General features: G+C 39.6%; 1 protein-coding gene across 1 annotated transcript in view; it reads right to left on the bottom strand.

The window, feature by feature from the left end:
- Positions 1 to 812: 812 nt before the first annotated feature.
- Positions 813 to 27,798, bottom strand: part of SLC10A7 (solute carrier family 10 member 7) — a 160,189-nt gene continuing 133,203 nt past the window's right edge. Inside the window, exons 8-12 of the mRNA XM_014949813.1 lie at positions 27,294 to 27,459; positions 24,710 to 24,761; positions 23,145 to 23,218; positions 5,632 to 5,777; positions 813 to 2,333 (exon numbers count right to left, since the gene is read on the bottom strand). Coding sequence (XP_014805299.1) covers positions 2,289 to 2,333; positions 5,632 to 5,777; positions 23,145 to 23,218; positions 24,710 to 24,761; positions 27,294 to 27,459 — 483 coding nt within the window. The 3' untranslated portion in view covers positions 813 to 2,288. The remainder of the gene's footprint in view (positions 2,334 to 5,631; positions 5,778 to 23,144; positions 23,219 to 24,709; positions 24,762 to 27,293; positions 27,460 to 27,798) is intronic.

Raw genomic sequence — 27,798 nt, 5'->3', positions numbered from 1 at the left:
TAGCATCCATACAACCACAGTAAGTCACTGTAGGCTTGAACCCTTCCTATATATTTAAAAAAAGCAAGCACTCTTTCTGGGGCAGTTGCTTTGCCCATTGAAAACCAACAGAAAGCGTCAGCCATTTCAGTGGGATGGGGATTAAGTTCTTAACGTAGTCTGGAAGTTCAGGTTTATGGAAACAGAACACAAAGAAACCGTTCTGAGTCTGGACTTTGTGGTGCAAGCAGGGTTTTTAAGCCCAGACAAAGGAATTTCTTCCCCCATGGAGCCAGTTACCGGTTAGCGTGCTTAAGGAAGGGGAACCTTGAATTTGGCCCCAAACCATGCATGCTTGCCTCTCCAACTACCTCGCTGGTTGGCCTGTTGGGGGATCTTGACTATCTGCTGTCTGGGGATGGGCTGCTCAAACCTGTGAGCTCACTGCCCGCTGCCCTTTGCATCACTGGCTAGGGAGAAGAGAGCACAGACCTGGGGGACACGTGGGTGGGCAGTGTCCCCCAGCCCTCCTGCCTGCTCAGCGTGCAGAGCCTCAGCCCCCTCCAGGGAATGAAAGAATTCAGCATGTTGCCACCTCAAGTACTTCTGTTAGATGGTCGTTTTATTGGCGATGACAATTCCAAACATGGTGACACTGCCAGGTCCCAGTAGTTTCTCATACAGATGGCAACAGCCTTGCACTGACTGACCATCAGGTAAAGCACCAATGATTGGTACCAGGTTATTTTCCTGTTGTTCACAGGAATAATGGACTAGGAATAACAGACTAGGGAATAACAGACTAGGTAAACCAAACACCGTTTGTTTTTTTTCACTAAGGCAAAAGGATATGAATTTCTCGTGCCTACTGTCACACAGAAGATCTTTAGCTTGTGTAAACATCTATAGTCTTATCAGAACTCCAATAATTTACATCTGCTAAAGACCTGCTCCTCAGCGTTTGCGCTCCGTCACACCCTTAACTGCAACGTTCACTACGGCACACGGGAAACTCCTGCATTTGTATCGATCCCAGTTTGACCTATTTTTTTTTCATTCCTGTCAATGTTTAAATGCAGAACTGCCAGCACAGGTTTTGCAGATGGGCACACCTCAAAGTCTGGACTAGAGCATACACTTTTGAAATCTTAATTTCCTAGACGCAATGGCTATGTTTAAATATATGCCTGTGTTCCTTTCTCTTCAACACTCCTCTTAGAAATAGTATTTTGCATTCTTTTTTAGGCTAAGTTTATTAAAAAGAGTAACAAAAGTTGTGTGTGACTGATTGTCAAATTAGCTACGATAGTATTTCTGTTCCTATAAGGATCCTTTTAATTGGGAAAAAATAATAAAAAATTGTCAACTTTCTTGTCCTTATAAACTATCATTCATTACCAATGCAGCAATATAGAAAATGTAGCTCTGCTTCCTACAATAAAGGCTCTGTTTCAATATTAGCATCCTAAATTCTGTCACTGCAGATCTCCGTGCATTGCACCGGGGGAAGGAAAAGAAAAAAGAAAACCAAAAATGTGTGTTCTTCAGGGGTAAATTATAAAAGATCTCCTAGCTGCAAACACAAATACTTCACTCATAACCCAAGCACCAGACCATTTCTTTGAAGAAGCTTATGAGGCATTTAAGATATACAATGGCACAATATCATACAATGGAATTGAAAGAATTTTCTTGAGAAACCATTAACTTTGAAGGAATGTCTAGACAACTGTGTCAACAAATGCAAATAATTCATGCTTCTCAGCTTCTATCCAATGGATGGCCCCATGCTGAGTATACACAAACTCAGAAGAAAAAGGCATGTCACAGTCATATGACTAGGGAGTGTAACAGAGTCACACAGAAATTCAAGTCAATCTTGGAAAAAAAAAAAAACCTTCAGAAAGCTCTTCCCCAGGGTAAGCCGGCAGCGGGATAGGCTTCTGGTCCTTTTGGCTAGTTTAAAACAGAGACTTACAGCTGGTGCACCCTGCCTTCAAATTAGGGGCAACAGAAGAAACAGCTGTTAGCCATGACCATTCACTCCGTTAGAAAAATAAAAATTAAAGGACTCCAAAATACTGTACAACCTCTTGCAGTAACCAACAAAGTGGCTTCTGGAAACGATGCTTTTGCCAAAAAATGCATTTGTAAGGCACTTAACAGGTATCTTTCTAATATATATATATATATATATAAAAATAAAATATGCACTGAAGCAACATTCACAAATACCCAGTTGTCTCAATTGTCTGTGTGTACAGTATAGTACATATATACATTCACTGAGACACAGGCCATCTCCGTAATTACACCTTCACGGGTGCTTTGGGCTGCCTGGTTAACTTCTGTGCCTGTGGACAGAAAACAAAACAGTCACTTTTTTAATATTCTCATAAGACAACCAACAGCGCAAGACAAGATTTTTGTTTATAAGAGGCAACAAAATGCTGGGTGTCCTTCTGGGAGGCGGAGGGAGGAGTCAGCTCACAGGCTTCTCCAGGGCTTGTGATGATGTTTTTATCTCTGATAGCCCACCACAACCTCCTCATACACAAGTGGCCTCTGCAGAGGAACCACAAGGAACTACAGCACCAGTGAAGGAAGCAGAGGTAGGTCTCAGATGTCTTTTAAGAAAGGAGCTATTTGGACTCCACTCAAACCACTTGTGGGGCAGATAGAAGAGCTTCTGACCCACTTAGAGAAAGAGCGTGAAGAGAATTTCTGCTAACACCTTGGTGTTCCCTGGCCTCCTTCCATCTGGCTCGAAGCCTGCCCAAAATATAGTCACTGCTGCAGTGGTGGATATCTGGCACCTCTATGTTTATAACTTTTTTTCTGAGAAAAGGTAAGAATAAGCCAAAGTCTGTATGTCCAGAGGTGATCTTATGCCAGGGGACACCTGAGGTCTTTACAAGCTCTGGACTAGTCTTACTGAGGAGGAGGAGAGAAACCACAAGCCCTTATTTGATGGCAGGGTCCAGCTCTGTGTTCCTCACGGGGCTGGCCAACTATGGGAGCTGAACTATTTATTTGGCGTGTGACAGAAGTTCAACTCAGATGTTGGGTGACCCTACTCTAGCTTGGCAGGAAGCAGCCTTTCTAACTCAGGAGGCAAATGATAGAGGCTCAAAATCTTCTTAGGTTTTCAGCTGCTCCTGTACGCTGACGTGGTCACTGAAGGATGCCTGGTTTTGGTGTGCTCTGCAACAAAAAAGCTCAGTGCTTTCTAGTGCGGGATAAATTAGCCTGAGCGAGGAGGGAAATCCGTAAAATTTGCAAATTCCTGAAATTTGGAACCTCTGTTTTCCTTAGCCCGTTGGGGGAAGTGCCCTGACAGGCTGGCATTTGCCTGTCGAGTGAGAGACTAATCGTTTCTGGAGGGTTGGCTAAACAAGCAATTCTCAGTCTCAGAGATGTCTGATGGGTCTATCTTATTGTAGATATTAACCTTTAATATTGTACATTTAAAGCTTGTAAAAGCACTGCTTGAAAAATGCTCCAGCACAAATGTAAACCCTTAAAAAAATTCAAACCTTTAAAAATAAATAGGCTATATTCCCCTCAGAAACACCAGCATTTAACTATTGTTAAATCCAGCCGTTTGAGATTAGTCTTTTGGATATTATTCAGCAAGAGACTTCGGAGAGAGACATCGTTCCACATTTTGTTTGGGGAAACAATTTTTTTAACTTTGTAGTTTGGCAGATTCCGCTGCCATATTTGCAAACTAGAAATACTTTAGTGTAGATGAACCTCTAAATATTTAAATTCAATTTCATACAACCAGATCACATGTACTATCATAATTAAGTAAGAATGTCAGTGCAGTTGAGTACTGTGACTGGATAACCGTCTCCCCCTGCAAGAGAGATGCCAAAATGAAGCCAAGGTGTTTATAGAAAATAAACATCAAGGGTGATGATGACATGTTTATTTTCAAAGCGGGAGACCATTATCCAGTCACAACATTCACTTCTATTATACTTATTATAACTGTACCAGACCCAACCTCATTGATTTTTTTTTTTTTCAAAGAGTAATTAAAATAACATTTGTGAATAATAGAGAAGACCAACTGAAGAAACTGCTGCAACACAACAACAATCCCCCAAAGTGGTTCTCCAGCAGCATTACAGTCTGATTAGCACAGGAGGTTTATTTGATGCTTAATGAATAAGAAACTAGTGCTGGTGAACTGCAAATCTCTCCAGTACTGTTGACTTTTCTGATGCCCTGTTTAAAGGCTGTGTTAACTGGCAGCATCTGACAGCAGCCCCTAAAGGCTGTTACCACCCCTGAGGATCAGGGGGGTCTTGGAGGAGTTCCAGCCCCACTCCTGGTCTTGGCAGGAGACAGCAGTTAGAAGCTGATGAGGAGCCAGCATTGCAGGGATCGTTCCGTCACCGGTAGTGTCAACTTTAGGCTATCTTTCTACAGGAATAGCACAAAAATTTCTTTACCCAACCTGTCACATCTCCTGATAATTTCTAATTTTAAAAAAATCAAGACTTTCAGACCGATGGAGAAACGACATGATTCTCAAATTTCCATTTTCTGATGCAAAGATACAGATATCTTAAAGTCTCCTTTCTGGACTCAGTTCCTGGAAATTGGGAGTTTTCCTGCTTTTTACAGTTCATGTAAGCAAAAGTAGAGCCACATAAAAATCCCTGATTTGGGGAATTTAGCATTCAAGTTAGCAAGGCGACTTTATAGACTGACGCTAGTAAAATGGCAGCCTGTTGGGTTTTGCTGAACATTGGAAACTTGGAAGTTATCAAAAAAACCTTCTCCACTGACAAGTGGAGAATGCAGGATACTGGTGGCATCTGGTCTTCCCACAGTAGGTCTCAGCTTTCATCTAAAAAGGCTGTCAAAGACTGCTTCAATTGCCACAGCTCCTTGATATTATCTCAGAACGTTAGAGACAGCATTAAAACCAGTTGCACGGACCAGCTCTTTGCGAGGCGGTTACTACTGGTCTGAGAACCTGACTAAAACCACTGCAACTATTTCATATAGATCACAGAATGGCCATCAGACGTCAATAGCTTCCATTCATACTGAAATCAGCATAATTTGAATCGGTGACGTTGATGCAAAAACCTCTAGGTTATAGTCCTACAGGCTACCCCATGCCATAATTTTGCATGAAATGTGATGCACCAGTCTTCTGTAGACTTCTTGCTATTGTAAACAATGACCCAAGTAGAAAAAAAAAATAAAAAGTTTTCATCCAGCTTCAATTCAGAAAGTCCCCTCATTTTACCTGATTTCCCCAGCTCCCATGCCAGAAGACAGATCTTTGTCACTTCTCCATAAAGGAGATCCAAAGCTGTGATTATTACCCAAAGACAGAACCATTCTTATTGGGCATAATCTGAATTCATCATTTGAATGAACTCATAATTTGAACTAACCATAGAGGTCTAACTTCAAGATTTGAACCTTTTCAGAGTCAACGGGGATAAAGTTCAGTATTTTTAACTTGATACTACTATGACTGTCACTGTCATAAAGGATGTAAAGGAACAGAAAATGGGACCTCCAAGAAGAATCCCGAGGAGTTCAAGATGTGTTTAGGTTTGGTTTTGTTTTTTTTTCCTCATAGCACACTTTCCATTATAAATCAAACCCAGCAATTCTTACCTTTTGCCTAGAAACCATCCAAGATTTTATTGTTGGTACCAACAAACTGCCAAGAAGGATCTGAGCAGGATGATAGATGAGTAAGGGGACGGAAATTAAGGACAGGTGCTCATAACCCGCAAATACTATCTTCAGCATTGGAATCCCTGCAGGCAGAAAAACAGGAGACAGATTCTCACCTCAGACTTTGAGCTCCAGTTAAACCAAAGCATTTTATGTTGCACTGATATTTTACCAAAAACTAAACCCCAAAACAAACAAAATGAAGACTCAGGAGTTTTATATATTAAAAAACCAATCCAAACAAACCAGCAAGAACATGAACAAAAAAAAAAATACATGGCAGAGAAAGTTCTATGGCAGAAAGGAAGGAGTAGGGGAATGCCATAAAAGATCTTTTCTAATTATGCTAATAGCTGTCAAACTCCTACTGAAGATTTGATAGAAAATACATTTTGCTATAGCTCGACTGGTTGGTACTGCTTATTTACTGCTTCCTCTCACTGTCCTCCGTTTTGGGTCTTCACCATTGTCCTCCATCCAACCTGGCCAACTCCTGGGTGCAACCTGTCTTCACCATTGGAGGAGGGTTGCGTTTTCCTGGCATACTCCTTGCCAACTGGTGATATCCAAATGACCGCCTTCCCGATCCAGGCAGTCAAGGTAGAGGGTCAAGTGCCTTGCAGGTGAGTGCTCGTGTGTTACAGAACAAAACTCTCTGCTCTACCTGTATGTTTCAGAAGAGATGCAGCAGGAGGGAGAAAAGCTTTGGTGAACGGAGTGAGCAATACGAAGCGGTCCTGCCTATGAGGAGTTAGGGAGCAGCTGGAGTACAGAAGTTGCTAGGTGCTAGAAGAAGTGACTGTTAAGAGCTAGAGATGGGCCATATTTCATGAGAGCTTTAATTTCCACTCACCGTTGTAAATGCATAAACTTCCCACTTAATGATGTATATGTAAAATCAAATTTGATTTAGTTTCGCAGTAACGAAACCGATTGTCTATTTTGAATATGTTATTGTTCAAAACTATCTGTTTCAATCTTGGAACTTTGCTACCATGTTTCACATAGCATAGGTGTGGGCAAAGCTTGCAACCACCTCTGTCTTGTTTGACCAGACAACTGCATAGTCACCGACAAGAGCAGCTGCGATCCCGCAGGTGCCCCTTGAGAACACCCCTTATTTTCTCCCTCAACTTAAAAGTCATTCTGGGAACCTTCCACCAGCATCAACCTTGCAGGGAAGCAGACTACAAGCAGTTTTCACAGAGCTCATCTGCGTGTCTCCTTTCTTAGCAATCACATAAAGCTGAGCTTCGTGCCACATGCCCTCCACTTCCCCATTAGTAGATGTTTCAGATCAGCCAAAGTTGCCATCTTTACATAGACTTTTCTCTGTCTTGGATAAATTTCCCTTCTCAACGCCCTTTCAGGTTTCCCTTAATAAAAGTCACCTCCCCCCTATGTGAAGAAACAGCTTATTTGGTGAATATTACTGCTCCCCCAGTGCCTCACTATTGCTGACGCGTGTCTAGGCTTGCTGAAATCATGATGTTTCCACAGCACCATTTCTTGTAATTATTTTGATTAGCTTTATCACATTAAACCCCTAACAATCTCATCCCCATACTAGAAGCCTTTACTTATGTGGATATTTCCAGGGAAAGATTAAATCAAATAAATAAAGGCTTACATGCTTAATTTCAATATTCTAATTACCTTCAAAATAACATCATGGACCTATCACACAATAGGGCTGCTTATTAAGAACACTAATTTATGGGGCTAGGGAATAGATAGTATTTGGATAGAAATTAAATGGGCATTTGCATTACATTAAGGAGTGCAATTTACTTCAAAGGCCCATCATATGTTTTTGTAAAGAGATAAAGGTTTTATTGCCTGTTACCAAATCTCAACTTGACCCTTGCGGGTCCTTTTCTGTTCTCTAACCACAGAGAAGAACTCTAGAGTCTCCAGCTATGAACATGCTCTATTTATGTTCTTAAGACAGTACCTGGTGTTTTGGCAGTGCAATTTCATCCACAGATCCAAAAACACTTTAGTAAGCTGAACAGGACTCCTACAGAGAATCAGAGAACACTAAAATGACTAGCCTAAGATCACACAGAAAACTAACGGCAGAGATGTGAACAGAATGGATCCAAAATGACTGAGACATGCTTCAAATTACTGCATGTTTTCCGAAAGAAAAGATGAGAAATTCCAACCTAAAAAGGCAAATTCTCCAGAGGAAAGCTATTTCAGTAAACTAGAAGAAGAAAATTGAAGTTGTCAAATATAAATACAAAATACAATAATTAGTGTGACAATATAATTAGATCACTAGGTGGAAAGAGGTTCTTAATTCACAGCTTGTTTAAATACATGTCACAACAATAGGTTCCTGTAAGCTACTAATGTGCAATTAAAGTTCCTGTTATTTACCAGGAAAAACTAACTGGTGAAAAGAAGAAATAATAATCACTTTTGCAGGTAATCATTAGTTCAATGGAAAGAAAAAGCCCTGTTGCCTTTTTATGCACTACGTGATTTTTATAATTCCAACTTTGCCAGTATGCAACTCTCTCAGAAAATATTTCATGGCAGAGATCCACAAACTACAGTCACAATTGCTTGTGTCAGTAATATTACCACAAAGCTAAGTGAAACAGCATGGGCCTTATTTATTTTTAAAAATGCCGTCTAAACTTTTTTTGTAGCAATACATCGTAACTGCAAGCCTCAGTATGACTGCTAATGTTTTCTAAATACATAAAACTCATGCAAATTCCAAATTAGGAAAACCACATTTTAATGGTTATTTTTCCCTCTCTTTAAAAAAAAAAAACAAAAAACAAAAAAAATATATTTTTTAATGGAGATATAAAACAAACAAAGACAACAAACAAAATGAAAACCAAATCCCAGCCAAAGGAAGAAAGGTGACATTATAACGCCTGGGCTGATGCTGTGTGCTGAATCTTAGCCTGTAATGCATTTTCAAGATGAGATTATGAACTAGCAGTGAGAGAAGCTATAACAGAAGCACTGACTGAAACAGTAGTGACATGAACAGGTGCAGCTATAACACAACTAATAAAGTGAGTGAGATGAGTTTAAATCTTTCAGATAGATAGCAAGGAATGAAGGTGCTAAGCAAAATGGATATGTTTATCTTTATTTTGGGCTGTCCACTCCTCTTTTCTTCATCTTTTATAGCATATTGCTTCCAGTGCTAATGAGGTATGATAGCTACACTAGCTTTAAGATACATAAAATTTTGCACAGTATCAAATCTCATCTATTAAAAACCAGACCACTACCTTACTCTTAAGTTTCCTCAAAGTACACAGCAGTTTCTCCCTACCCCTGCCCTCCAATATTACTAGGGTACTTACTTGCATACGGAGCATTATGCCTGCATTCATACAAATAAAGAATAATTCCTGTAAAGATTTTTTGTTTTGTTTTCACAGAGCCATTAATCATGCTTATCTGCATTTCAGGGTAACTGGATTGACTTCTATGGGTCTTCGTCTTGACTGACACTGGAGGAGGAACACTGGCACCATCAGTTTATAGATAATCTTTTCGTTAAGTTTTAAGACTGCTGTCAGTACTTACTTGCATATGGAGCATTAAGCCTGCATTCATACAAATAAAGAATAATTCCTGTAAGGATTTTTTTGTTCTGTTTTCATAGAGCCATTAATCATGCTTATCTGCATTTCAGGGTAATTGGATTGACTTCTATGGGTCTTCATCTTGACTGACACTGGAGGAGGAACACTGGCCCTATCAGTTTATAGATAATTTTTTCTTTGAGTTTTAAGACTGCTGTTATGGCCTGAAGGCTCATGCCACAAACACCAGTTTATGAAGTTACAGGCTTCCAGCAGCTTGGTTTAACTCCTCTGCCAAAGACCCTGCCTCCCTACATATCACGAGCACAAAGTGCTCCTCTGGGGTTTGGTGCCAACTTGGGCAGCTTTGTTACAGCCCTACTTTGAGCAAACTGTTGAGCTGCCAAAATCTGGGCAGCTTTGTTACAGCCCTACTTTGAGCTGCCAAAATATTTTAAACAGCCTTATTGCATGAATGTGTGTCCACCTCCTGGATCAGAGCTGACCTAACACTGTGACAGGCACAAGTCAGGGCTGTATCCCATCCTCCTCCACAGAAAGTGGACATGTGGTACCCAGCTGGGTGAGGACAAGTCAGGGCTGTATCCCATCCTCCTCCAAAGAAAGAGGACATATGGTACCCAGCTGGGTGAGAAAAAAAGCATCTCACCTGACCAGGACTAGAGAGAACTGTAGCAGAAAGGAGGAAGCACTGAGATCATCCCACAGATATCCCTTACAAACAAGATTATTGATATTCCCAACTTTTTACCCTGAATTTCCCTCTTCTCCTTTGTTTGGCTATGTTTCTCCTACCAGTGGTCCCTCGTGTTCACATCTTCCTCCTTGTTCTTTGGCTCTGGTATTCAGAGGCTCTTTTTCTAATCCTGTTTATATTTTTTTCCTTCCTCCTATTTCTTCCTCTTCTCCACCCCCATGCTTCTAGCCTGCTTGGTTTTGCTTCCCAAGACCTTTGATTCTGCTCACTTGTCACAGCATAAATTTTGGGTCCTTCCACTAAAAATCACTAAGTTCCACTAAGTACAGCACTAAAAATCACAGTCCTTCCAACGTAATATGAAATCACAACTGAGAGAAGTGATCTCCTACCAGTGGTCCCTCGTGTTCACATCTTCCTCCTTGTTCTTTGGCTCTGGTATTCAGAGGCTCTTTTTCTAATCCTGTTTATATTTTTTTCCTTCCTCCTATTTCTTCCTCTTCTCCACCCCCATGCTTCTAGCCTGCTTGGTTTTGCTTCCCAAGACCTTTGATTCTGCTCACTTGTCACAGCATAAATTTTGGGTCCTTCCACTAAAAATCACTAAGTTCCACTAAGTACAGCACTAAAAATCACAGTCCCACTGCAACTGAGAGAAGCGAATTAGGCCTGTGATATGGAATATATTTCATTTTCCTCCCTGTTTGTGTCCCCACTTGGCCGATTTCGTGTAAGAACTTTGCAAACCTGAGGAAGAACTAGCAAGAGAAAAGCTGTTCAATTCCTGACCTTCAACAACATCAAGGAAGAGCGAGAGGACTGCTCTTACAGTCTGGTATAGGAAAGCCTAGTTTGTTCTCCATTGCTCCAGGTTATTCCAGTTTGGCTCCAAGTCTGTGGTTTATCAGCTCCAGCTTTGCACCCAGTATAAACTCCCACATCCTCCCCTTTCCCCTTTCCTAGTCACCTTCTTAAAAGACCCATGAAAATATTATGCTGCACTTCGTTACATTTAGTTAACTGTAAAATAATAATAATAATAAATCCTAAAAGATTTGAAGGTATTTTTAAGAGAATTTAAATATAGGACTCTTTTCATCTAGCTATCACCGCAGTAATATAAATGAAGCAAATTAATTTTAATGCTCCAAGGTACTGATTCTGTGTCACTGTCACTGACAGGATCCAACTAGACTTTATGAGATGGCATTTGACTTTATGGAAGTGAGCACTATGCACGCATTTACAATTTTACAGGGACTTTAAGCTGTCATGCTGAAAAATGTTTATAAAACATTAATCAAAAAATGCCTCTTTAATACAATGCATTGTCTGAAAGATGTTAGAAGGCACATATTGTAAATGGATTCTTTTTCTGACTAAAGTAATTTCTACCAAAAGCCTTTCCCCACTGCTATACAAGTACACAGTGTGGAGAGATAAAGAGCACTTTCTCAGCACATTACTACCTGATCCAAACACTTGGGAAATCACTAATGTACGGCGTGCCATATTTCCATGTCACACATGACACATTTGTCTAAAATTACCCAACAGAGTTTGACATTGCAGCATATTCCATAGCAGGGCTTTCAACTGACATCTGCCAAGTAAGAACTTCAAGTAGGAGCTTTCTTCTTCTAACAAGCAAGTAAGAGTTTTCTTTTATCCTATACCCATGATGGAAGCGATAAAACAATAAGTACTGGAAATCAGGGTGGTTTTTTTCTATTTTAATATGTTTATTTTATGCTCGCTGAATGTGTAAGCTCCCCTCAAAGCACTGTTTCATCATTTGCTGTTTTCTATCACATTGCAATGGGTTCAGAGAAGTTAATAGAACATTTTTATTACCACTGAAACACAGGCCATTATCTCTCACACCCAAAGCAGAATTATTGCTAGATGCTCTACTTACATACTTTCTGTATAGGTTTTTCCTCTTCAATGTCTTTGTCACAAACAATTTATCCTAAAACCTTATTGCATAAATGCTGCAGCACTTCTTGTTAGGGAAAAAGGTTTGGAGCAAAACAAAAAGGTCATCACTAGGGCTAGGGAACCACCAGGCGTTCACAAATGAGAACAACCCTCACAAAGAGGCAGTGGAAATACTTTGAAGAAAAGCCTTAGCCTCTGCATTTTCAGTTCTCCCTTCTACTCATCTATACGTTTCAGAACTCTCAATTGCCATAATCTTCAAGTGCAATTACAACATGAATCAAGTGTATGATGGTAGCTTCTCTGACACTCTCCATGCTACTCTTTTTCTGAAGGATCCTCTCAGAGGTTGATGTGAAGGGAACATCAGTAGGCCAAATAGCTACTCCTTTTCTTTTTTATTAACCGAGAAAAGGCCTGTAAAGAGGGGCATATATTGCATTAAACTCCTCCTAAGCTGCCAGAGCAGCTGAGCTTATCCCTGCAAAGAGAGTGTCAAATGAGCACCTGAAATTTTACCACCAAGTTACAGAATAGAATTGCATGTGGCCCAGACTCTGCGTGGTGGTGAGATTTGGGCAAAATCCAGTTTAAAGGATTAGAAAAAGGTTGTTCAAAGAGATAGCTAACAGAATGGCAAGATGCTGCTAATCTCGTTTGAAAACTTTCCTAAGGGTTCCCTATCTCTTCTCAGGCAAATCATGTTGCCATGGTTAGTTTTGAGGAGATACAAGTTTATATGCTATGCTTCTCCTCAGCAAAGGCTAGCCCAGGACAGAAGATATTTCTTGCCCTTGTTTAGACTCTGTTATGACATACTGAGATCATGACAGGAGAAGACGCTTTTGAAAAATTAACTGGTTAAGGATTCTTTTTCCTCAATCCATGCCACCTCCGGAGCACGCACTAAACTCAAGTTAAATGCTCTTCCCTCATTCAGGTATGAGAATAGCTGAATGATACTTCACAACCCATAACAATACAAACCTTCACTTGCTACTGACTATTCCCATTTCAGCTGAAGAAAGTACATTCCAATATAATATGAAATCACATTACATTGGAGGGACAACAGATTACTTGAAGCTGAGCCTAAAACAGGCAGCCAAGCTCTTCCCCAGGTGAAAAAGTCCTCAGAGGAAAATTTGGTAGTTCTTTTCCAGCCCAACTCCAGCTCTGACTCCAAGACTTCTTTTGCTCATAGCCCTAACCGAGAGATCCTACACTTTATAGTCATTTTGTACTCTGCAATGAAATCAAGGCTGAGAAAAGTAATAGCCAGCCTTGCTACTCTCTTGTCCAGAAGGAAATAACAGTGTCAAGGTATGATAAGATTCCAGCCCCAGTGGCTAGACAATGGTTTACAATGGTACAATGCTTCGTGGCGCTTTCGGTTCAATCACACCTTGGTGACAAAGCCTGCTGTTACCATGGAAATCTGACTTTTGCCAGTAGCTATAAAGAGGTCATCCATCAGCAAAACCACAACCGCCTCCAGGTGATAGGACACTTGGATATGCAATGTTTGCAGCAGTTGAGACTACATTCCCCTTGCCTTTTTGCCCCCATACATGCCGTATGAAGCCACAAGCTTAAAATATTTTCAGGGGAAAAAAGGCAATTATTTCAGTATGCTTTCATATCTCAGCTCAGTGACAACTGTAATGGAAAGGAAAACCCAGGCTCACAAAGTGGTAAAAGCAAACATCGAAAGGGGAAGTTTTACAAGGGACTGGTGAGTTGTTAAGGGAATCTGGAAGAGCTGCAGGGGAAAACCGCAAAATAGAAGGCTATCCTAGTTCAGTTTGGGGGTCTGCACGGACCCTCATCTTCAAAAACACCTTCATCTTCGTCCTTTGCCTTGGTAAATAACAATGATTTATCAGAATATTCAACAAGCCCTTGCATTACATTAAATGACTTCTTTTGGAGGGCTAGAATTATTGGGAAGGCTCTAATGAATCAAAGCCATGTGGTTACACATTGGCCATATAGTTATGCAAGAATTTTGCTGAACCCCACACTATGTTGTAAGAGAAGGAGAGGGAGGAAAGGAAATGAATGAGAAATAAGATATTTCTTTGCCATAACTCTAACAAGAATAAAAAAAAGAAGAAAACCTAATATGCTTTGAATGCTTTTACTAATTCTTGTTCTTTAGGTAACTGTCTCACTCTAGTCATCACAGAAATCAGTAATTTATGTGATTTAAGTAACTGTAAGTTAATTAATTTAACTACCTCTAAGTACACTTACTAGGAAAGAGCACATCTTGATACTATCAAAGTAAGCAAAAATGTAAAAACTGGGACAAAGAAAGAAAGTAAGCACAGTTTTTCTATTTCTGGGTTTTCAACGGGTGCAGTCAGATTGGAAGTGATGTTTAATGAATATGGGCAATCTTACCAGCTGCTGACAATGAAACATTTAACACCAACAACTGAACACTAGTGTCTTAGATTCCAAAACACCTCCACCTGTGTCTGACAACATGGTAGTAGTAACTAGTTAATAGGGAACTCAAGAATGAATTGAACTGCCATGAGCCACATTTTAAATGTGACTTATCCTTAATTTGGCACCACAATGCAGGCATAGCAATGCTGTAAGCCATTCCTCACTCTTGCGTGCTTTTTTTATTGCTTGGATATCAGTTCACTCTTCATACACACAACATACTCAAGCACAGGGTAAGTCTTCCTTGTAATTCACTGGCAATATCTAAGCTATGACGTTTAAATGAGTGGAATTGAAACACTTCCTTCCCTTCTCTGTGATTCTTGTAGCCAACACCTTTTGAAGATTTAATAGGTTAGACCTACTAATGAAAGAAATTCTAGACAAAGAGATTGACAAGTGTCCTAAAAGCACAAAGCTGAGATTTGAGTAATTTCATTATTTCCTTGAACATTACTGTGCTTTCCATACATAGCTGAGGCTAAGGTTTCTCAGCATTAAAGTTTCGATTATGCGGATTTTATTTACACATATTATTAAAAAAGCCATTCAAAACGTGTATTATAGTTGTATATAGTTTTATATTTGTAAACACAAGTGGGAAAGGATTATATTCTGAACTATTTCATGCTGTCTTTTAATTAGTTTTTTTTTTTAAGCTTTTTTCTCCTGAAACCTTGCTGCAAAGGAAAACGGGATACACAGATTTATTATAAGTGGTAAAAAAAAGCACTTTTTTCATAAAGAAAAAAAATACTTGTTAGCAATACTAGCACAATTTTTCCTTTAGTTCTCTCTTCATCTGATTTCTGTGGCCAAGAAAAGAAGATATGAGGCCAGAAATGCTTTAATGCTCCAGTCATTTAGGAAAGCATTTTGAGAAAAAGCTCACTACCCAGAAATACCGAGGGATACTATTTCCTATTCTAAAACTCTATGAACTAGGGTTATGTGCTTGCGGTAACCACAGCAGCTTCCAGAGGAGGACCCCTCTTCCTGATTCCCAAGACTATCCTGTAATAGGAGATTTCTAAATTTTGCTGTTGATTTTTCACATCTTTGCACCCACTGTTAAAGAAGTGTCTGGAGGCAGCAGCTCAAGCTGGCTGCCAGAAGGTGCACTGAGAGCAGCAAATGTAGATGCAACTCTCTCAAGGAGACTCAACATCATCTTCAATACTTGCTAGCTTTAGTATGGGTGACACTTGTAGCCTCTGCCAGCTTGAGGTAAAAAAAAATAATCTTGAGTCATGTCCAAACGTGGATCTTCCCAAGGGTAACCTGTCAGCTGTCTGCTGAATATAATGTAGTTTCTTAAAGCAGATAAATTAACTTTAACTGGTTTTGGTGGGGAGGGAGGGCTCTTGTGTCATTATCATTTTACAGATGGATATGTGTGTTTATTTTTTTTTTATATTATAAAGAGGTATGAGCTTGCTGTCATTAAAAACCGGCAATCTGGTTTTTAGTGTCTGATCCAATTAGGTGTACATCTGGGAAGACACACAACCAAATAAATAATTGGAGAGGTGCAACTCTGAAATGACAATTGTTATTCATCGATCTCTTTCTGCAAGTCGAGATTGAGAGATGTAAACTTCAAGTGAATGAGATCTCCTGGGTGAGATTCTTCAGTTCAAACACAGTAAACAACTGTTGTCCTCTGATGCACATTTTAGTACTGCTGGAGGCAAACTTTCTAAATATTAATAAAAAACCTACTACTGGCGGAGTATACAGATGAAAAGGAAGCCCTGGGAGCTGGTACAGAATTTCTTGCCACATCCTAAGTCTAATCAAAGAGGCATACGTTTCAGGTCAGAAAGGAAAGGAGATTCCCTAATTTACTCTGGTATTTCCTCTTCTGGAATCAGAGAGAGGTTAAAATTGAGTAAACTTCTGTAGGTTAGACATTAGACATATTGTGAATCGTATCATTAAAAAAACCAAGGAAGAACTGGGCACTCTGTGTCCAAAAGCCACTGTAACCCATTGGACTATTTCCTACGTTCAGCCAGCACAATTCCTTCCTGAACGTATAGTCCCCTAGGGATACTCTGGTCTGAAGATGATGTCTGCTGAGAAAGAGGACATGCCAATTACCTGGTAATAACCTGACTGTTATCTGACCTCTGTGTAGTAAGAACCAAACATTGGTTCTAGAAGACTCTCAGGCTGGGAAAGGTGATCCACCTCAAGCTGGGCTATAACAAAAGATGCTAACATGAGTGAAGTTCAGTAGACCCAGGTGTTTCTGCTCTCCCTGCTATCATCTCATGCAATGCAAATCCATCAGCTCTTATTTTCCAGAGACAGAGAGAGAGAATCCCAGGAGAAGGAGAAGGAGAATCCCAGAACAGAGGAAAAAGCCCAGCTAAATACTTGCTGCTCCTTCCAAATAGAATCATAGAATCCTTAGAGTTGGAAGGGACCTTAAAGGTCATCAAGTTCCAACCCCACTGCCCTGGGCAGGGACACCTCCCACTACAGCAGGTTGCTCAAAGCCTAGCAAAGCTCAAAAAAAAAAACTGGTTGAAGACTGAAGACATGAGAAAAACTTTTCATTTTGGCCTACCGAATCACAGTGTCAAAACTCATTAAAGCTTCTAGCAGCCTGGGATCTCAGAAACAGGAAGGGGAGAGAGTTTCAAACTCTCTGGCAGTAGTGAGGGGTACATATTGGCCCAGACAGAGCCTGCACAAGACATTCATTCTTTCAAGAGTATTCCTCAAATCAGCTTCCCTTCTGCCCCAAGGGTCAGCACCGAGCAATTCTAGGCAGAGGAGTAGCCAGATCATTTTCACTTACATCGCTCTATTGGACATATGGGGAAGAAATGAGACTAAAAGTCTGTAACAGATAAGATAATATGCAAATTCAAGCACTAATAACACCAAGAAGTATGACATGATGCCAGCAATAATGTCTCCTTTTCAACACCCACAGGAAAATTTTGAAAGTAAGAGAGACAGTATCCAAAGTCTTACTCTTGAAAACTTTCAGAAAGGAATTAACCAGGATTATTTTCCAGATCTTTATGTAAAATTCAGGAGAATTATGCACACATTTATAGCTAGTCACAGTTAGTACCTTGATGAATAATTGCCTTAGAGGACAATTCTCTGCCAGGAGCAGAGAAAAAACCACCACATTTCAAAAATACCACAGAATATAGCCTGAATACTCACTTAGGGTAATGCACCCGATTTTACCATCTTACTTTCAATTATAGAATTATTAAGAGATGCCTCCTTTTTAAAATCAAAATGAATTACCTTTTATCTTAACACAAATTAAAACATTTTGGCATTTTTCTATCTAAGGGAGAAAGGTGATTGTCACTACACAATAAGAAGAGTCTGTGCTTGATTAGTACAGCATTTCACAGAGTTTGGGTATAGGGAAAAATCAGATGAAGCAAAACCCCAGCTAATATTAAACAGCAGTGGTTTAGGCTGTGCAAATATATTATTTATCTCTGAAAAATCTTGTAAGGCTGTATCTTAGAAAACAGGAGCAACCTATAGATAGCTGTGAGCAGATTGGAGCTATATGTGAGCACGATGCACTCTGTCACATTGTGCAGCTGGGGAACTCGGGGGAAGGCACGGGCTGATTAATCCATAGCCTAGATGATCTGCTCACAGACAATTGAGTTGTCTCTGAATCTACTTGTGCATTACAGCAGGCTTTTATGAATTGTTCCAAGTACAGACTATCAGTTCCGCAGCAAAAAGCTGAGTATTTAAAAAATAAATTTGAATGAAATTAAAACAATACAAAAGGAAGCTTGCTCGTTGGGTTTTATTTGCAAAATAAACTCTATTTCCTGAAAGTATTTTGTAGCCTAGACACTTTGACTGCATTACTTTAAGAATTCCCTGGTGAAAGAACTGCCACCTTGATAAGTCCAAATAAGGAAAAATATACTCTGCATCACAAACAGGAACCTGATTTTATTATAAGGTGGGGTTATTTTTGCTGTTTTGTTACCAATCTGCTCTTTATCATACCTACAGTATGATAGGTACACCTACTAACATTTGCACTTGTGGTAGCCAAAATAGGTAGCAGTACTCTTTTTTTTTTTTGGACAAAATAATTTTTCCTAGTAAATACACTTGTGGTAGCCAAAATAGGTAGCAGTACTCCTTTTTTTTATTATTTTTTTTGGACAAAATAATTTTTCCTAGGAAATACGAAGAATTAAAGTGAAAATATATTTTGGCAATCCTGCATTTTCCTTTTGGAGTTGTAACCTATAGCTAGACATTCACTCTCCGCAAACAATAAAATAATGTTCTGTACTTGGCTGCAACTTTTGTGTAAGTGCAAGCAACAACTGCAGTATTTTTTCAGATGAGCCACGCTGATAGCTTTGCACTTCCTTGAGGCCTCTTCTCTTCTCACTGAATGAACTCCAGGGAATGGCATCATGTCGGGCTTTCCAGATGGATTATGTGAAGCCATAGCTCAATGTCATTTTCAATAGCAAGGCTCATAATTAAAGGTCAAATAGTCACTTCATCTGCAATCAATCAATAGAAGAAGTACTAATACTAAGTACTAATCAATCAATGGCAAATGCACTAATAAAAGCCATGCATCAAACGTCCGCGTATGTGTGTGCTCACATGTACTGTGCATATATGTGAGTAGGGAGAAGGAGAGAAAGAGAACAAAGTGTGGGTGAATATGCCAGAGGGCATTGTGAGTATTGTATTTATCTTCACTCCTTTTAAGTTTATATCCTGTTTTGCTCATTAAGTGAAATACAAATAAACATTAGCTTTTCTGCATACGTGATGCTCCGTACTCAAAAAACTGCCGAAGCACCCACCTCTCTGCAGAAATACCAGCTCGTGTTCCTAACTAAGAAACACAAAGGCACCTACCCTCTGTAATTTGTCCTTACACAAACATGCCCTGCACTCTGATCTTTGAGACAAAAAGTGTGTCAACTGTTCTGTCTACAAAATAAAACCCAGCATATGGGAACAGCACTCATCTCCGTGCAGAGCAAGCACTTATTCATGGATTCAACAGTGGAAGTGGCAGTTGGCCTCATGAGCATGCACTGCATGGGAATTAGTTGGTTTCATAATATGGTGTGGGAGAAAGTGACTTATAAAAGTCTTCTCATGCCTCTCCTATTACCACTTCTAAAGCTTTAAAGCTGTCAGCTCTTCTCCCACTTTAGTCGGTGCCATTCTGAGCTCCCCAGGGAATGGGCCAGACGTACCTATTTGGAGTTTCACCTGCCAAGCTGAGAGAAATCAGTTTCAAAGCGAAAGAACAAGTGTTGGGAGGTCATTTATACACCACCACTAGAATCTTGAAGACAAACAAAGCAGAGCTCCGCAACGCGTGTGAAACCAGACCCCGAGCTGTGTTTGTGCTTTCAGGCATTGTCATGACAAAGGGAGAGGGGAAAATTTCTCTCTGCTGCAAGAGAAGAGAAGGTTTCTCGTTGTATGGTTTATAGTAAGCACCTCTGGACAAGTAGAAACATGACAGGACAAGGAAAGAGCAAGGGCCAAAACACCTATGTCTGTTCTTGTTTCTGCTGAGACCAGGGTGGACAAGACTGTGCTGTGTGGATAGATCTAACTGTCATTCAGAAATGGCTGATCCTTAAAAACAAATCAAATCTATCCACTCTGCTTCCACCCTCAGTGAAGGAACAAACACCAGCTGCTCCGGGTAACATTCCTCTTTACATCATCAGCTTCGGGGCATGCCTCGTCGCACTACAGCTTTGTAAAACCCCATCCTCCCTATTTACATAGAAATGTGTGTTTAAGCAGCTCTGTCTTATCCAAACCTGGTACTAATACTGAACAGAGGAAAATACCAGCGGTCTCACCACCAGTCAGCTTGAAACTGATGCACAGCAGGCACACCTACGTAGTGCACGTGCTGTGTAGGGGTGCACACAAGAGGGGGGGGGGGCAGGGACTGCTAAAAAGAGAATTTCCCCATCAGGAAATGGTGCTCAATTCAAGTCACTCAGACCCCCACAGAAGACAAGCCTTGGAGCCTCAAAGAAACGTTGGCAAAGCTGAGCCCCAGAGATAGAATACAGCAAGGGAAGCACAATCCCCAATCCCCAGTGACCTCAACACAGGCCCTGAGCAGTAAGGGAAGGTAGTGCAAGAGTGCACAGCCTAAGAATGAATTACATCTTGTGATGAGCCTCCTAGGAGGCAACCTTGCTTGCCATGAGACACCAGCTCTTCAAGGACAAAGGTAAAGCTGTCTGTCCTAAAGCTGACAAATGGAACAGTCTGTGGCTGAGAAACAGTCCCACAATACTGTATTCCACCATCTACCTGCTTCCTTTCAACATGCACACTTATCCATGAGACACCTGTATCAGCAGGGTAAAAGTATGTATGGTCGGGGAGAAGTTGTAGGAGACCTTGGAGACAAGGCGGCCAACGTATTTTTACTGGTGTTCTTGGGTGAAGAAAGCTGCAAAATATAGAGCCTGGCTGTTGTGATGACAGCAATAGCTTGGAATTGGGAAAATGTGAGCCAAAAAGTTAAGCAAGCTAGGAACCTTAAACTAGATAACTAGATTCTTCTAGAAGAGAAAATTAAATAGAAAAAGGAGAGTGCAGAAGAAAAGTGAACAGGCTCAGCTGTGTGCATAGGGTGCAGGTCAGGACAGACAGCATGAGGATGTTTGGTAAAGTTAGTAAAAGAAATGAAGCATCCTCATTTTTTTCTGGGTGACAGCAAGCCCCTCTAGGACTTAAATATTAAAAAAAAGGCTTTGCCCTTATTTTCTTAGGGTCATGGCAAGCTGCAGAAGTATTCAACAGAGCGTATATAAAATTATTTTCACCGGGGAGGGAAGGGGAGACTTACACATTTGGGCTGTTAAATACAACCAGCTTCTCTTCTGTAGTATGACAGTTGTGTCCTAAGTTTATACACATCTCCAAATAGCAAGTACAATACTGTGTTATGACTTAACACATGGAGTTGCTTTCTATAAATACAAGTGTAACTGTCGTCCTGAACATAAGCTCATTTACTAGTTGAAGCTTCATTTTCATAGAACGTTTGGTTGAAAAAGACCTAATATCATTTAATCCATGTTCTGCTCCAAGGAAGGATCAACTCTAGCTATCTAATTCCTGGCTGAGCCTTGTCTACGATGATAGGAAATTCAAGACATCAATAGGCAACATATTCCAAAGCTGAACTGTTTTACATTAAATAGGTTTCCATGATTATTAAGTCACCATAATTGAAACAAAGTCCTTCCCTTTTCAAAGACCACTGTAAAAGAGTTACTTTTTTCCTTCTTTGCATCAGCCTTTTATACATTTGAAGATCACTACTGTATTTGAGCTATCTTATCTCAACAATCCCAATTGTTTCAACCTTCCTCCAGGGTCACAATTTTGAGATCTAGGATCGTTCATGGCACTCTCCTCTGACCTCTTTCCAGATGGTCCACATAATTTCTGAATTGTGGAGCCCAAAACATCATGCAAATGTCAAAAGCCATAACACTCTTAAGCCATACAACTTTTGCTGCTTCTCTGCAACCCACAGGACCTCGCGTGGAAGGAAATTAGGTTAGTTGGGTATGATATGCATTTGATGAACCTACACTGCTGTTACTCATTTCCTTGCTTCTTCCTACACTGTTGGAAGTAATTTATTTCGTTATTTGTTTCAGCAGTTTTCTACAAAATAAAGTTAAACTCACTGATCTATAATTCCTCGTCCCCTCCTTGTTTCCATTGTCAAAAAGAGGCATTATGTTAGCCTTTTGCCTTCCAGGAACTCCTTCACTTCCCACAGACTTTCAAGAGCACTTGCTAACAGTTCTGCAGCACAGGCCTGGCTGGAGCAAAGAACCCCGAGATGAGTTTTGCTGTATCAAACTGACATGGAAAACATCTCACCTAAGTCTCCACTTGTTCTTCCCTTGTTTCAGGCTGAGTTCTTCCCTCTGTTATTGACACTAGCTGTGTTTCTCTTTGACAGATACAGTCTTGAAAAAGCATATATTCAGTCACATATGCTTTATCAAATGTATGGTTTTGTATTTTGGAAAAACAGTACGAAAATACTCAAGTACTAGTCATTTCATTGAGTGAATATAATGGATTAAGCAGTACCAAGTGGCTGTAAGCATATTCATTTAGCAGTATTTTGTGAATTTCCATGAGAACATCTTATTATCACTAAGGGGTCGTAAGTGAGAAATCTTTCAGTGATGTTTCAATAAATGAATTCCAATAAATAAAACTATCCAAAATATCTGCAGACTTAAAATAAACACATACATTTTGCTCATGTTAAGCAAAAGACAGTATTGTCTATTTGTGATTTCTCAATTCACCCCATGCTTTGATTTTCACTTCTACATCCCAGCTTTAAGGTGTAAGATTTTACTGTGAAACTTCGCAGATATACCTTACCATTTTCTCAGTAACAAACCTAAAATTTTATCAAAAACAGAACAGAAAGAAAAATCCAGCTTTCCATAAATAAGATGATCTTATCATATAACCCCTAAGATCTCAGCTGAGAAGACTAATATAATCTGCCCTGTAATAAGCATTTATTTTATCTGTGCAAGACTATCATCCTACTATTAGTATCATACTGGTAGTGTTGCTTGTCACACAGAAGCCAAAACCAACACCACTTAAGCAGAAAAGCCAGCAACCAACAACATTTTTTTTTCAACACAGCAAGGTATGAATGTTACTGTTCTTGCTCAAAAGCTTATCTCCCGACTTACCCAGGGTGAGGGATTTGTGTGTGGAACAGAAAACGATAGCCACTGTGTCTGCTGGTGTGAAACTAGAGTTATTCCTAGAAAAGAAAGAGTTTTAATAATTTCTGATAGCAAAAACCATCTTAAAACATCATTGATCAAATATATTACTTTGAGGATCCATATGCATGTTCGCATCACTTTGATCAGGTCTAGTGACAGAAATAATTCTACCCACAAACGAACAGTAGTGTTTGATTTATTATTATTTTTTTTTAAAGCAGAATTGTTTCTCGGTTGTTGCAAACTCTCTAAAGAATATGCTCCTGTGTGAAGGAGAGGAATTCTGAACACATGGTACATAAGACACAACTTTATTCCAGCCAAGGTTATTTTTGCAATCATGCTGTATTACAAGAGTGGCTGGCTTGCCACTGTAAAATAAGATAATAACCTATGATTTCTTTTCTTGGTATGTAATGTTAACAAAATTTAGATAGAATATTGAGTCTACACTATGAGCACTGCTTAGAATATGTAGTTACCTTCCACTTCAGAGAAAAACTGAAGGGTTTACACACTGGGAGTAAGGCCAGGAAGGACGGAAAAATGACATACAGAGCAAGATATATGACTGGCCAACGGATCACCCTTTGGTCCAAATTAGGAATTGTTTTATGAGATTCTAAATATTTACCACGCTGTCTGAGTTGGTTAGTCCTTACGACATTTTAGATCTTACAGCTGGGACGTATCGTTCCCCCAGGTTAGGGTCTAGCAGTTCAAGTTATTTAAAAATGCCTTCTAAGGTCAGGGTATATGATCTCGTCACAGAGAAATTTTCTTGTGGCACTAAAAAAGCATGAGCAGCTCTAAGACTTTGCACCCTTTTTTGTGACTCTCCCTTACGGATATTGTATAATTTATATAAAGCATATGTCTGGAGTCTGCTGTATTGTGGCACTTCCCATTCAGCAGAGTGCTGCTAAGAAAGTAAGCACCAAGTGACAATGGTGGCTCTAAGTAGTTCAGATGATGCACTGGCTAACACCATTCTCATGGTACTATTTTTTGAGAAGTGAATGTACAAGTGTTTTTCCTAGTTGATATTTTAAAAGGAAAAAAAAAACTCTACCAAACATTAGTTCAGGACAACTGTCTTTTAAGAATCACCATATAAAGGTAACAAATTTGACATATACAGAGAAGAGTGAATTGCCAGCCCAGCAAATGTATCTTGAGATGTAAAAAGTCAAACTGAGTTCCCTCTCTCATATGTCATCAGCATGTCTGCAGGGCAAATTATACCTTCAGTGACATCTGTGCAAATCCATTTTTTTCAGTGGATGAGGTATAGCAGTGATTGATTGAGATTTAACAACTCTGTAATTAACACACAAGAAAGGACAGAATTCAGGTCCTGCTCTCTTTGCCTATGAAACTCTAACAGAGAAAATGCAGTAAGGACAATATGAAATATCAAAATGAGGTCACCCCTATTTAGAAACCTGCCCTTACACATTTGCATAAACTGTATCACCCAAACCAAAGATACCACACAAAAAGAAATATTCAGCACATTCGGTTACCTTGTAGAGAAGAGGAATGTCAAAAACATGAAGCTCATCTGAATAGAAAATACTGAAAGAGAAACAAGTTAAAATTAGACTTAGATCACAGAAGTAAAGATCACTTAAATCTCTGAAATTTGTGTACATGCCTTTTGGCCCCGTAAAACAGATCAGAAGCTAGGCTGGACCAAGTCTATCCAGAGAAATCCAACGACAGACAACCTTTAAAGACTTCTGAATCAAGTAATTCTTGACACGATGAATGGCAGGAAACTTCCCTACTGCAGGCTTCGCATCTGTTTGCACTAGTGTTGCTTATTGGATCGACAACACAAAATCTCTCAGACATGTTCTGGTTGCCAAGTATTTAAATTTAGCCCCTTTCTATTTAGCAGCAGACAGCACAATATGTAAGCATGATCACAAAAAGTATCCTCACATACTGGGTATGTTACTCTCCCGATGAATGATCACTAGTAAGAGAGATTTTAATTGTCTTTGAGACAAAGGCTGATTCCTGACCTGGGCAGTATACATCAGACAAAGCAGCTACCACAGGGTAGTGCAAGCCAAGACAATACATTTGATTTTGACCCCAGTTCACAACTGGACAACATGGTGGGGATATTAGCTATTACCAGTGACATTTTCCATTCTCCTACATACATTAGCTAGGATGTATAAATGTCACCTCAGCATGCACTTAATTCTTCCTTCATGAACTAAGAAAGCAATCCATTGTTCCTGAATTACAACTTTTCTGCAACTAAGTACATTAATTTAATATGCACAGAAAATAAGCCCCTCGATAAGTATAATTCCATAAAGCAATAAGCATGTGTTGCTACCAATTATTCCTTGTGCATATTTTGCTGGAGCTAGAATATTAACAAAAAAAAATACTTAAAAACATTAATCAGCAGAATAATAAATGCATTTTCATCTCAAACTCCTCAAATTAATTTTACATCCTGGTATAAAACAACACACACCCCCAGCCAACACATCCAACAACAGTACAGAAATTTTTGCTAGAATACAAAGTGTGTATCCATCTCCACAACTTCCTTGCATTTTGGTTTTATAAATATTTTAGAAAAAAACACCAAAAGTCTAATATGTTCCAAGCAGTTTCAATGCTCATGTTAATATTCTTACTAAGAAACTCTAGTTATGCACACTGGCAACAAAAATGTATATATAATTATTTTCAGTCTATTGTACTGCAAGTGGTATCTGTAATTACACATGGCACAGATGCAGAGTTGCCTTACAGAGAAATAAAAGACAAGACAAAAAAGGCAATGGAAGGAACCACTCTACAGCACTACTTCTTCAAAGAAGACCAAAACTTAAAAAAAAAAAAAAAACTTCTTTTTTTAAAGTAGCAGTCAGCACAATAACATAAAATTACTTCATTCTGAATTTGTCTGCATGTTAAAGCAGAGTTGAAAAATTTCCGTATCTCTTTTTTTTGCTGACAACTCTGCACTGATATAAGTGTATCTGGGATGTGGTCCTTCTCAGGTGCCTAGCAAACAAGTATTTATTCCATTTGGAAAAAAAAAAATAAATAAAATCAAACCTCTTAGCATGGCTTCCTCCTTCTTTGCTTTCTGAATAAAGTATTTACACAGCAGCATTTATAATTCCATGTAGTATTTTAAACACGTATAGTGTTTCATAATCCAAAAAACTGCCAAAAAACACACAGAATAAGAACTGACTCTCAAAGGGCAGGGGCAAATTTCCTACTGACTTTAGCAGAGGTTGGATTTATAGAAGATACATTATTTTCATTAGACAGAAACACACTTCAAGGTAGGTGATGCACTGACTTCTTGAAATCTTACAGTTTGAGAGTGCATGAGATGTGATTTATTCTCTAGTTATCTCTCTCCCAAGCAAATTGAAACTCCTGTCTCTGGACAGTCTGAAGCAAGACAGGAATTCCCTACTGGGAGAGGAGACAGTGGCTGTACACCACCGCCTTTCCCTGGGAGGGAGTGATCTGCAAGTGTATTTTTAACCGATGGCAAGGATACCAACAGTCTATTCTCATGTGTATGTTATTTAAGGCTGAATGACTAGAGTGCTTCTAAAACAAACTCTGCAAGAAACGTGTTCATCCACAGAAATACATCAACACATTCCAACTCCCAACTAGTTTCTAGGTTTATAATATGGTAAGAAAGAACTATTTAAAAGCTATAACACTGCTTTTGGAGTAACAGCTCAACCCCAAATCTTTCCTTTCTGTTTGGAATGCAACATCTGTGCATTTATGGTCGCTTAATAACAAAGAAGTCAAACCAGAATGGTTGTAAACACTTGGAAAAGAATATTGTGTCCCTTTAGAAAGGGAGGACCACCGAGCAACCTCAGGCATCCTAAATAGTAGGGTTCATCCCTCTCTAAATGCTTACTCAGTCCCCTAAAAGCATGCAGCCCCAAGAAGGCTGGTAACCTGGTTTACTAGACGCATTAAAAGTACAAGCTCTAGCCCCACACCAGTATCCCCACAGTCCCACCCTTTCCAGTACATACAGCTCATTACACAACCAAAGCACAGATAAAAGAAAAGCTTAAAGGCTGAACTTACTTATGAACACTATTATTATCAAGCTAAATTTATCGAGGTCAATATTTGGATTGGCGAAAGTGTCACAGAAGGTGGTGTAGATGATCATCAGGAGCACACAGCTGCTGATGGTGCCAAATGGAGGCTTCTTCCTTTCCAGCCAGTCCTTGATGTATCTTCGGACAATCTGAAACACAGAAAACCAACAGGTTGCCTCTTTTCAAAGATGCAGGGAGCCAAGTTGGGCAGCACAAAGTGAATCTGACAGCGGAAAGACACAAAGAGAAGAGAGTAATTTGGATGACGGCCACAGTGGATTTCAAAGCTTCCCTGCCACACAACTCTTCTTCTGGGGAATTTAACATTTGTAGTGCAACTTCCACTGGGCGTCCATAATGAGAGTATATTTTCAAGTACATTCAAATCCATCCTTAATCATGCCAAATGTTCTTTGCTAGCTGTCACTGAGACATGCCCATTAAGCCTCCCCAAAGTTTATCTCCTCTGCTGATACTAATGGATGTAT

This window comes from Calidris pugnax, unplaced genomic scaffold (genome assembly GCF_001431845.1).
Source record: "Calidris pugnax isolate Ruff unplaced genomic scaffold, ASM143184v1 scaffold42, whole genome shotgun sequence".
NCBI classification, from domain to species: Eukaryota; Metazoa; Chordata; class Aves; order Charadriiformes; family Scolopacidae; genus Calidris; species Calidris pugnax.
Note: the sequence above shows the minus strand (reverse complement) of the source record. Positions and strands in the feature narration are given on the sequence as shown.